Source organism: Parasteatoda tepidariorum, chromosome 8 (genome assembly GCF_982258835.1).
Source record: "Parasteatoda tepidariorum strain Cologne lab strain chromosome 8, Ptep-v5.0, whole genome shotgun sequence".
Taxonomy (NCBI): Eukaryota; Metazoa; Arthropoda; class Arachnida; order Araneae; family Theridiidae; genus Parasteatoda; species Parasteatoda tepidariorum.
Window position 1 is genome coordinate 71,667,198 of NC_141762.1, and position 12,766 is coordinate 71,679,963.

At 30.4% G+C, this 12,766-nt stretch overlaps 1 protein-coding gene across 2 annotated transcripts in view; it reads left to right on the forward strand.

Moving 5' to 3' along the window:
- LOC147806301 (cationic amino acid transporter 4-like) overlaps positions 1-12,545 on the forward strand; it is a 31,945-nt gene extending 19,400 nt beyond the window's left edge. For both annotated transcript variants that reach the window (XM_087169131.1, XM_087169130.1), the window contains exons 2-4: positions 5,302-6,893; positions 7,664-7,772; positions 11,561-12,545. In XM_087169131.1, coding sequence (XP_087025257.1) covers positions 5,302-6,893; positions 7,664-7,772; positions 11,561-11,640 — 1,781 coding nt within the window. In that variant the 3' untranslated portion in view covers positions 11,641-12,545. The remainder of the gene's footprint in view (positions 1-5,301; positions 6,894-7,663; positions 7,773-11,560) is intronic.
- Positions 12,546-12,766: the final 221 nt, after the last annotated feature.

Sequence of the window (12,766 nt, forward strand, 5' to 3'; positions counted from 1 at the left end):
ACAGTTTTTGTACGCTTTTTAATCATCCAAGATTTTGAAAATCTTTCCAGAATTTCCAAACTCGATGTACTTAACAAATGGATATCAGTTTTTGATTTACGTATAATAATTGTTAACAATCCGACATAGAATTTGATAGTTAATAATAGATGTTCGCCAAGTTAATATTTTTTTAGTAACTTGGCGAATTACCAAGTTGTAATATTTGAGTGAAAAAAATTGAAAAGCATTTTCTTTTTGACCATTCATTAAGGCAGGAAAGAGAGTAAAAAAATAAACAAAAACCTATTTACGGCTTTTCCCAAGGTCAACAGCTTGATCACGCGGTGTGCAATAAGATTAAGGATTATCCCATTTCGTAGGGATACATTTACTCTCATGTTGCTAAGTATTTTGATTTGTATGTCTTTTTTCCTACCATAATTTTTAACTAACTACTTAATACTTTTTTCTATAAATTATTTTTTTAAAACATGATACAATCAGAGAAAAAATGAAGACATTTTTGAGTGGAAATTGAGATTCTTTATCCTTATTCTAATTTTTTTCTGTAATTACTCACAATTTGATATACTGATATGCTTTTAAAATTATTATTTTTAATTAATTTGCTTAAGAATTATATAATTTAATCTAAAGCTGAGTTGAAAGTATTGTTTTTTTTATTGAATTGAAAGATAAGAGCTAAGTTATTTAATTATTGATTTAATAATTTTTCCTTAATGGTGGGTGTAAATAATACAAGAATACAACGATGCACAGTGTTCAAATTTAAAAAGTAGACCACCCTGAATAACTTTTTATCTAATGATCGGATCTTCACGTTCTTTTACTCAATCTTAATGGTTTGAGAGGGTTAACTCATATATAGTACTTAATTGGTGCAGTACGATATTTTAAGTTACGAAATCAAACGCAAAAACGTACTTTCTATGAATAAAATAAATTTTTTTCGAAGAATTCGGATTTTTGAATCCCGATATACGGGGGGGGGGAAGCAAATACATTTGGGGAGCATGTTCTAATAGTTTGGACAGGAGGGCAATCCAAAGTCTGGACCTCTTTATGTTAAGTTTATTTTTTGGGTATTTCGTCATATCTTGTGAACTTTTTAAGCAAATTGAAAAATTTTTGCTCGCAAATGTAAAATATGTTTATCCAAAGCTAGTTCTAGGCATAAAATAACTTTTAATAAATATTTGTTATCTTTTATTATTTTATTTAATAATAATCGAAAAATACTTGAATCGTTGAACTTAGATATTTTTATTTTAACTTCTACTACCATTATCCAATTTCAACCTTTAAAAAGAAAAGTCAAATATTTCTCATTTGAATATCAAAATCCTTGAAATGCGACCGATAATAATTAAAAAAAATATTCATTAACGTATTTATCATGCATATATTTATATAGATAAATTTAAAAATAATCGAAAATTCATTTACGTTAGTTCAAAAATTTAAGAATTTAAAATTATTGAAAAATAAAAAATAATTTAAAGCGCATTACCGATTGAATTATTGGAGGAACAATGACATAATCTTAATAATGAATAGGATTCTATTATCTCTCAATCCTACTCCTCGTACTTGCAACGTCACTTGGGAGGAGCCTATTTGCCCGCCGGAAATGGATTGCATTCACTTTTTTTTTAAACGCCTTAAGTGTCTTAAATGATTTAAAACCTTTATTTGTCCCTAGTGTCCTCTATAATGATTGAAGATGACAGAAAATCAGATTGAGCCCGAGAGCTTTGACCCAAATTATATTATTCTATTACCGATGGTTTAACTATTAAGTATAGCTAATTAAATAGTAATAAATTTCTTCTTTTGGAAGTAGGAAATCTCAGATAATGTCTTTTAAAAATTTTGGCCTGAACCTGGCCAATTTAATGTCGGACTCGAGCTCAAAAAATTATGTCGATCTCGGGCTTGGATGGGATTAAATTCAAAATCGGTGAGCAAATTGTAGAAAACCTGTTTATTTGTTTAAAGGAACTGGAATGTATAAGCTTTTTCGATTAATTTAGAAAGAGATTTATTAATTCAATTACAATAAAAATATCTCCTGTGCAACAGTTTTTTTTCAAAACATTTAAATTTTTCTATTTTATTGTCTCAAATAAGATTTACAACAAATGTTACTTGAAATAAATTCAAAAATTTAAATTTTAACCGTAAATTATTTTGAAAAAGTTTTTTTCTTCTTTAATAAAAATTTTATGAAAGTTCAAAATTTTATTATTTTTATACATATAAACATATATTTTCGAAATTATTTCAAGCAACAATTGTTCTAAACCTCATTCGTGACCAACTTTTTTAAAAAAAAAACTAACATTATTTTAAGAGATTTGTAGTTTAAGGGACTCTTTTATTTATATCTAATTAAAAGTATGTTTTAAAAAGTATATTTTAATTAACATCTTAAATATTTTTTAATGTTTTCATTTGAAACTTGGTACGTTAGTTATGTTGCATAAGAATAACTGATACGCCAAAATGATGTTTCTAGTATCAAAAATAAGGAAAATCATTTTAAATACCCTCTATCTCCTTTGCTTGTTTCGGAAATACATAGTTAACTATCTCCAAAAGCTCATTACAATGTAAAACATTTGCGGGTCAAATTACGGTAAAAAGTACCGGACCTCAGGGTATTGGTACTTTTTATCGTAAAATCCTTTTTTTTGTTTTCCGGATTATGTTACGGAACAAAAAATCTGTTTTGACATATATTTAATGAAAGTAATTCAGTGATTTTACGGTAATTAAACTGTCAAATTACTGTATATTATTTTTTTTTTAAAAAAAAGGGATTTTACGGCAAAATGGATTTTACGGATAATGCATTCAAAGTGCCAGTACTTTATACCGTAATTTGATCCGGAATTGTTTTTAGTATAGTGCAGCTCTAGTAGTAGCTAAACAAGAGCTACGAAGTAAGCAAAACGACACTGTCAAATAACGAATTGTCTATTGTCTGTATATTTGTATTTTTGTGAAAAAAATAATAAAGTAGTGAATAAAAATAGTAAAGAAAGATTATGAATATAATAAACACTAGATAGTAACATTATAAACTAAAAATAAAATAATAATAACCAGTAACAATTAAAAATCAATACTAATCTCAACAAATTTAAATAAAAATAGGAAAATAAATATAAAATCTAATAAATAAAGATTTAAAGAAAATCATGGCAAATGTATCTTTTTAATTCTTTTTTTAAAATTTAGATTTTAAATTGATTTACTTTTTTAATTTAAAATTAATTTTAAATTCGTTAATTATTTTTATTCAATTGATGATTATTTAAATTCATGATTAAAAAAAAACATATTCCCAAAGAAAGTTTCAATTTTTTATTTTCCTTTTGAAATCTTGTTTCTCGTTGTCTGAAATATATTTATGCAACTAAAAATCTAGTAAATAAAAATCAAAAAAATCATGGCAAATATAACTTCTTAATTCTTTTTTAAATACATTAAATTATGATTTTTTCCTTAAAATTAAACTAATTCATTTCTTTAAAATTAAATTAATTTTAAATTATTGTATTATTTTATTCAATTAACGATATTTTTTTTAAATCGTGAAGATTTTTAAGAAAAGAAAAAGATTTACAAGAAAATGTTCAATTTATTTTTCTTGTTTAAATGTCTTTTTCTTTGTCTAAAATAAATTTACGTGGTATTTGATGCAATATACTCAAGTTGTTGAAATTTCGAAACATGAAGTTGATCATATAACTTAATTTGAGCGAGCAGCTTTGATTTTTCGTTTAGCACTGACAATTGGCCAGCATTTAATTAAATCATTAACTATACCAGACACAGCTTCAAATTGTAGTGACAGCCAAAACAGATAATTCCCTACACTGTTTTAATTAATTGCAACATAAATGATGAATGATATTCTTTCTGATGAGGCGCTATGATAGCTTGAAAATTAGTTTTTAATTTCAAAGTTGTTCGACCATAAATAGCAAAAATTTTTCTTTTTCCCTTTTCTAATTACATTGGTTACAAAATCCGTGATTGTGAAGTAAACTTTATGAAAACTGTCTGGTTCTAGGTAAATAAATTTAAATGGTCTATTATTTAAATTACTGGGAAGCTCCGCATTCTGTTCCTTGCTGTCATCTCATTTTTCTTTTTTTTCCCATCTTAAATTTCGATACTTTTTAATGAAAGATATTTTTTTTTAATAAAATATGAAATTATTATAACTTTATGTAAAGGAGTCGTGATGGATCATGAGATAGAGCGCTCGGCTCTCATTGAGGTGACTCAGGTTCGAATTCCATCGATGGCAGGTCAATCCGAATCCCGCACCGACCACAGTGCTGACGTAAAATATCTTCGGTGGTAGACGGATCATGGGTTAGAGTACCCTTACCGTCTAGCTGTGTTAGGTTTTCATGATTTTCCCACCCTTGTAACGCATAAGCATCTTAGTTCCATCGGAAAAATCCTCCACGAAGACTAGTTTTTCCCAATGCTTAGTCCAGGAGTTCCCTAGTCTAACGTTTTATAATTTTATAACAGTTGAACATCAGACCCAATTTTTTGGATTTACGACTTCTAATCCTCAACTCCGTAAACCCTGTAATTTTGAACCCAAACCAGAAGACAAGGGAACTCCTGGATCGAGTATTGGAGAAATTTGCCTTCTTGGAGACTTTTTGATGAAACTAATCCGCATTTGCGTTACATGGAGAGGAAAATTCGAAAATCTCCCTAGCTTAGCCTGACGGCAGGGGGACTCTAACCTATGATCCATTTGACCCGATTGACTGAGAAAAATGCACAAACAGTAGAAAAATTGTCCATCAGCTTGGCAGATTTATGACAGTTCAAATGACTGCGGCAATGCATGTCTGTCTCCTCCAATGCTCTTGTTGAGCAACATCACTTAGGGCGAACGAAGATGTTTCTGACAATATGTTGCTATGTTATTCTGAATCACCTTATGCTTTCTGAATCACTCTTATATCACCTTATTTGGGACACCCAGTTTAATAGAACACAATAAATATATTTATTCCTACAAAGCGTCGCAAAGATGAAATTTTCTGTAATAAAATAACCATTGCGAAAATTTATATTAAAAATATTATTTTATTAACCATGTAAAACAGTTATTTATTTAGTATTGTGGTTGCAGATATAATATTATTATTCTTTTCATACAAATTAATCGTAGCATCAATTAGATTTTTTCAATTCTGTTCACAATATCTGTGGTTAAACATATTTATTTAAATTTATCGATTTTTTTCTTCTTTTTAGGTACTTCACTGGGAAGAAAAAATTGGTCGACAAAATGTTTCGAATTTTCCTCCCGTTTGACTAGGAAAAAAACCAATATTGGTAAAGCTCTAGACACAAATCTGAGGCGATGTCTCAGTACCTTAGACATAACTCTGATGGCTGTGGGTCATATGGTTGAAGCTGGTGTCTATGTACTTACAGCAACAGTAGCAAAAAGTATGGCTGGCCCAGCCATAGTACTAGCTTTCTTGTTCAGTGGTTTTGCATCTTTCCTAGCTGCTCTGTGCTACGCTGAACTGGGAGTGAGATATCCGAAATCAGGCTCAGCTTATTCTTATACCTATATGGCTGTAGGTGAACTGTGGGCATTTTTAGTAGGATGGAACATGGCATTGGAGCACACTATAGGTGCAGCAGCAACTGCGAGAGCTGCCAGTGCCTACATAGACTCCTTAGCAGGATACCACATCAAAAATGGTACAATGTCTTTTACAGGACCTATAGAAGCACCTATGATTGCAGATTACTTGGATTTTTTCGCCGTTTTCATTCTTTTCATATTTGTGATATACCTTTCATTTGGAGTCAAAATGACGTCCTATTTAAACAACTTGTTTACCGTTATCAATATAGGAGTTATCATTTTGATTATTGGAGTAGGCGCCTACTTTGCTGATATAAAGAATTGGACCAACCCAGAAACAGGAGGTTTCATGCCATACGGATGGTCTGGCGTTTTCGAAGCATCCGCTTCTTGCTTTTATGCTTACATTGGGTTCGAGGCTATTGCTGCATGTAGCGAAGAAGCAAAAGATCCCAAAAAGTCTATCCCAAGGGCAACCATGGCAGCAATGGGTATAGCTGCTATTGGCTATATAGGAACAGCTACAGTTCTTACACTTATGGTAAATTATAAGGATATTCAAGACGAGTCCGGAATACCAGAAGCATTAGGCTCTCACGGGGCAGAATGGGCAAAAATAGCAGTTATTGTCGGAGCAGTTTGTGGCACATCGACAGGCATTATTGGCAGTCTTTTCGCTTTGACTCGCGTAATCTACGTCATGGCAGACGATGGTCTTCTGTTGAACTTTTGTTCGAAAGTCAACAAAAAGACTCAAATTCCGCTGAGGGCTATGTATGTATTCTCTTTCTTATCCTTCATTACAACATTACTACTGGACATCAATGCTTTAGTGGAAGTAATATCTATCGGGACACTCTTTGCATACATTGTGGTAAGTGCCTCCGTGATTATCTTGAGATACAAGCCTTCTGATTTGACGGAAAAAGACGTTCTAGAACTCACGCAGAATGACGATCCCATCAAAAGTAATTCCATTCCGTTAACTGATACCGGTGGTGAATTGAGAGACAATTTTGAGTGGATGAAACGCTTTATTGATTGGAGTCCTGGAAAATTAGTTACCCACTCTGTGGTATACTACTGTGTAACAACTTTTTTACTATGTGGTTTTATACGGATATTTTCCAGTTATTTGGACTGTTGGTGGGCCATAATTATTGTAGTTATCCTTCTTGTAGGATTCATTCTATCATTCTTCACTATCTCAATTCACAAACAGTCCATAAGTCCTCTTTGTTATAAGGTATGTTTATTAATTTTTCGTAATACTGTGTATACATTAAAAAGAACTTTGTTAACCCTATTAAATAATTTAAAACATTTTAATTTACTTTTAATAAAACCAGGACATGAAATTTCTGTTCTGAACAATTTCCAGGCAAAAAGAAAAGGCCAGACTAAAATTTTTCTTTCCTGTTATTTACAATATGAATAGTTTTTAAAATGCTAGCAGATGCGGTATGAAGAACATTCTGGTGACAAGTATTTATTGGAATAGTAATAATAAATTAAAAAAAATAAGGTTGTCATAAAATTTCAACGTCTCAAAAACAATAGTTTCATGAATGCTGCAAAGTGGGTAACCTGGTCCTTTTTTTGTTGTTCTAAATGGAAGAAAAATGCCACCACTTGCTTTCAAAACACTTCGAGTTGCCTCTGGATTGAGGGATGATAATCTATGTAGCTATGTAGTTTAATGCATGTATTATGTAGTAAGCATATGTAGTTTAATGCATGTATTATGTAGTAAGCATATGTAGTTTAATTTCAAACTCAATAATTTGGTAAATAAAATTTACTCGCCAATCTAAAATATTTGATCGTCAATGGTGAGCTAGTGAATGGAAGTTTTTGAGCCCTGAATTAAATTATAAAAAATATTTAAGCGAAAAAATTTTATACCAGAAATTGGAACTTAACTATTAAATTCATTACTATTCTATAACTATTAAATTCATTTTATTTAATCAAATCTAATGAATATGTTTTACTGAATGCAATAAATTATTTCAGGTTCCCATCGTTCCATTAGTACCAGCAATGAGCATTCTTGTAAATATTATATTAATTGTGAATTTGCAACCTGCGACATGGGTCAGATTATTTATATGGATAGCCGTCGGTAAGTGATAAAGAAGTACCTTATTTATCATTTTTCTTCATATTTCTTTTAATTTATGACATAGGTCATTTTCTTTGCAAAATGCTGACTTGTTTATGGATTAATTTGCTTGTGAAATAAGTTAATACACCAATGCTTTTGAATTCACTTTTCTCACTTATCAATCACGTCACTTATAATCTGTATCATTTATCAATTTCATTCCTTCTTCAATTGCACTACAGCAGTATGTGGGCCTTGGTCCTTCTTAGAATTATATTCCAAACTGCCCTATCTTTAACCATGGACTTCCCATCCGGTTACTTTGAGGATGCTCAAATCTCTTTACAGACAATCGACTCATCTGATTCTTGGACAACCTCTTTTTCGAGTATCTGCTGGTGTGGCAATGAAAACTTTTTCCGTGGTGCTGGTATCGTGCATTCTGATAATGTGACCAGCCCATTTTATTTCTTGGATGTTGAAGAACTTTATCCGATCCCTTGTAGATTTTGCACAGTTCAATATTTGTTCCTTTTTTCTCGATGTTTATCCACTTTGAATTCCAGCAAAAATACGTCTTAAGCATTTCCTCTCAAAAAATGCAAGTTGTTCTTTTTCTTCGTCAGCCATTGTCCATGTTTCAGTTGCATATTTTAAAATAGATGATTAATTATTTACAAATAGACGGTTTAGTTGATATTTTTATGAAACCTGTCTTTAAAAATTTCCTTATTCCAAAGGAGCATTGGTTAAAAAGTGTTCTTCCGCTATGGATTTCTGATTTTATAGTATTTTCTGAATTATTTGAGAGTGTGTAAAATATTTAACTACTTCAATTTATCTTTGCACTTTTCAAAGGAATGTTGATTAAATTTTAATTTGGTTCATGGCCAATATTTGGTTTCAGTAAAAGCTAAGCTACCTTTTAATTGGCTCAGCTTCCAAAGAAATGAATGCAGTTTGAGGGCTGTTGGTGTTCTCGCTATATTATCTACGACGTCCGCAAAAGCAAGTATTTGTAAAGATTTGGTGAATATATTCCCTCTTATGTTTACTTTGGAGCTTCTGATAATTTTTTCAAGATTTACATTTAGAAGATTTTTAGAAACAGAATTCAAGTCAATGTATCATCTTGTTTCAATCCATTCATTATATTGATAAGCTCCAATAAGTTATTCTGGTTTTGCCCTCTAATTTAAATCTTTACTTAGATTATGGAAGTTAATTTAATAAGTTTTTCTGGAATTTCAAATTCATTCATTGAATCGATAAGTTGTTTTAGATTCATTGAATCATATACTATTTTGAAATCTATCAATGGAAGACGGATATAAATTCCGAATTCTCTGTTATTGTTTTTTTCTCCATTATTTGTCTCTTGTTAATTATTTTCTCGGCAGTAGATCTACCTTTAGACAAGCCGGATTGATAGAATTATTCTATGCTGTCTGCACTTTATAAATTTTTGGTAGAGTGTATATGAGAAAATTTTGTAAAGAGAGTGTAAAGTAAGCTATAGTTTGAGCACTCTGGGATGTCTCCTTTCTTAAGGATGAGGAAGGTGGCACTTTCCCTTTATCAATTTAGTAGTCCTTAAAATAACATTCGCATTAAGCTTACTTGAAAACAAATATCAAACTCTCCCATTTAATTGATAAATAATATTTTCTCCTAAAGCTTGGTTGAAATGCTGAAAAAAAATTCTTCTTTTCTCAATTCTGTGACTGTTCTTGCAAGCTGATAAACCCTCATAAGATTATTATTTTAAGTCAAAAAATCGTTATAGGAGTATTATTTAAAGTTAGAGAATCCACATAGTATAAAAATTTGAAGCTAAAAATCCATATCATTATCACATGAAGTTGAAAAATCCGTACTATGTTTGTAACAGCATCTTTATGTAATATGTTAACCATTAAAAAACTCTATATGTTAAAAAAACGTATCTGTCCATACCTAATATAAAAACCCATATCTGTTATTAAATAGCGGAATAACAGACGTTTGCCATAGAATATTTCATAATAGAAGGAAACTATTCATAACAGATACTATTCTAGGTTCAAATGTAACAGGTTTAACATAGCGATTATTATTAGCATTTCCCATTGGAAAAAAAAACGTATTTCATTTCTCGGAAACTTGTGAAACTGTATGATTTTTTTTTTTAAACTGCATCATCAGCCTTGCAACATTTACTACCAGGCTGAATCTCAAAGTCCTTTACAGTCATTTTCAATACATTGGCGAAATGTGAAGTCATTTAATTTCACTTCTTTCTGTTTTGAGTTAGTAAAAGACATTTTCAGCACAGTAAAAAAAAAAACAAATCAAAAATATAAAGTTCAGACATTCTCAATTATATGTCTCAATTTTTACCTTTTATTTTATTAAAACAGACCTTTGAAGGAAAAAAAGTACTTTTGTAGCAGATACATTTATGTAGCAGACACAGAACATCTGATACAGAAAATGCTGATCATTTCTTTAAAATTTCCGATGCATAAAACTCGCATACAAAACTCACAGCAGTTGTTTCGCTTAATAAAAGGCTAAATATTATTAGCCTTTTATTTAGCGAGTAGCAAAAATGAAGCTTAATAGCGTGAATTAATATTTTACGTTATAAGTGTTCCAGACTAATGCGAAACCTTAAATATAACCAGTCACATTTTGGAGAAATTTCAACTAGAAAGATTTTATTATTTATAATTTTTTAATATTAGTTTCATTATTTTTTTAGATTATTTACATTAGGATTTTTCAAGATAAACCAATGCAAAAAAATATGTAGATAATTTGTGGTTCGGAATTCATTTTTTGCCAAAGTTATGATTAAAAAAACGTTAAAATGAGGATCTCGCTTTACACAATGCGTAATACAGTCATTTTCATGAATTTCCACAAAACTTTATTAAGATATGGTATGTGTTATTATTGTTATTTCTAATGCCACTTTCCAATAACAGCAAACCTGCTTTGTGAAACCAAGCGAATTTAAGGCAGAGGGTGCGTTTCGAGTTTTTCAGTGGCGCCATTTCTGGCCAAGAATATAACTTCAGCCGCACACACGCGTCACACCCCATTTTAAAGGACAGATCTAGTCATGCATCCATTCACCCACATATCGTAATTTTAGCCTAAACCAGAGAACGATCAATCACCAACTCAGTATTCCCCAGGTGTATTGATTCGTTATGTGAACTTGGAGGACTTTGTAACCTTACATATTAAACGTGCACCAGTCACCATTTACCACACGGGGATTCTTCGACCGGCTGGGATCGAACGCATTACCTGGACATGGGCCTAATGCCCTATCAACCAAGCTAACTCATCCTTGCGTGTTATTATAAAGAACAAAATATACAAAAATCAAGGTATTTTAATATAGAATTTACTTATGAAATAAATGTAGGCGAAAGTCGATAGATCTCGAAAAATATACATCTAGCTCTAATTATTATTCAGCTCTTATTAATCAGACTTTTGATTTAAACGACTTGTATTACCATAAATTTTTAACGAATTCAGAAATCAAACTGTGCGTTTTCGTATAATTTAGGAATTGATTGTGTGAAGATACCATTGCCAAAAATAATAATGAATAATCATTTTTTTTTATGTATATTTCATAATTGTCGTTGAGCAGCTGTCCAAATTTTTGAGCTCACGACTACCAGTGTTCAACTCCGCAGTCTTCAATTTTGAACTTTATTAGATACTAAGACATTAAAATGTTTTATTCACGAATTAATATCTAATATATTGTAAATTCAATATTCGAAATATTTTTCTCCTTCTAGGTTTGGTACTTTACTTCTTCTACGGTATTAAAAACAGCAAGGAAGAGATGCCACCTTTACCATCCAGTGTCAGAAATTAGTGTTTGAAAAAATAAATATGTAAATACGAAGATTTTAACTTAGGTCCAGCAAACAGCATTTTTAATTGTTTGGCGTATCCTTGTTGTTAATATGAGTATGCCTCTATCACCAATTGTCATTATTACTTTTTTACTAATTGTCATAAATGTATATGTATAGTATGTTGTAGGTTTGTTTAAAAAATCCAGCACTCTTCAATGTTTACTAGTATTTTGCTATAAGCCAGGGTAATTGGAAAAGTCATCGGCATTAATTTACTATCTCATATTTTTTAAAGCTTATTACAATTGCTTGTATGCCTTAAGGCTAATTAGAAAATGTGGGAAAAATTAAACTGAATCAATTGAACTGAATTTGCCCAGGTTTATTGCAATGAAACTTAAAAAAGGCCATTTACAATAAGCCTTCACTTCTCTAGGCTTATTGCAAACTGACTGAAAATAAATAAGACTGAGAATGTTATCGAGCTATGAAGGATATGTTTTCTTATAACCCTAAAGGTATTCAGGCTTGCTGATTTAAGCCTAAAAGGTGCCAGACTGATTGGAAAATATTGTAGTTTTTTAATTGACCCAGCGCATTGCGAAATGATGCTACTTCCAAACAAAGAGCTGATTTATTCAAATAGCCTTACGAAAAGTACAAATAATATTACAAACCATCATTGAACAGATCTGTTAGAATAATAATATTTTTCAGTGCAAATGTGAATTTTTTTCTATGAATTATTTAGACAATAAATTTTTCATCACCTGTTATGTATGAGAAATAGTGGAAGATATAAAATCATGCATTCCATTTTTTAAAACTTTAATAAGTTTCGAAATTAAAATGTTAACATACAACTATGTGCTAATATGCTATACATATTTGTGATTTAAAGTATTGAATTTTAGTCTGTACATTTTCCTTTTCCTTAATTTTATTACTGTGTCATTATTTTAAGTTTTTTTTATCTATAGTTTAATTTAAGTGATGTTACTTTACACTTACAATATTTAAGATAATCATCGATATTTATGATAATATGATTTCAAGAATGCGGTATAGTATCTTTACTAATAAGTTGGTAAAAGAAAAATTATCAAGTAACTATATTATGTCAAATCTTCAAGAGATTAGGCA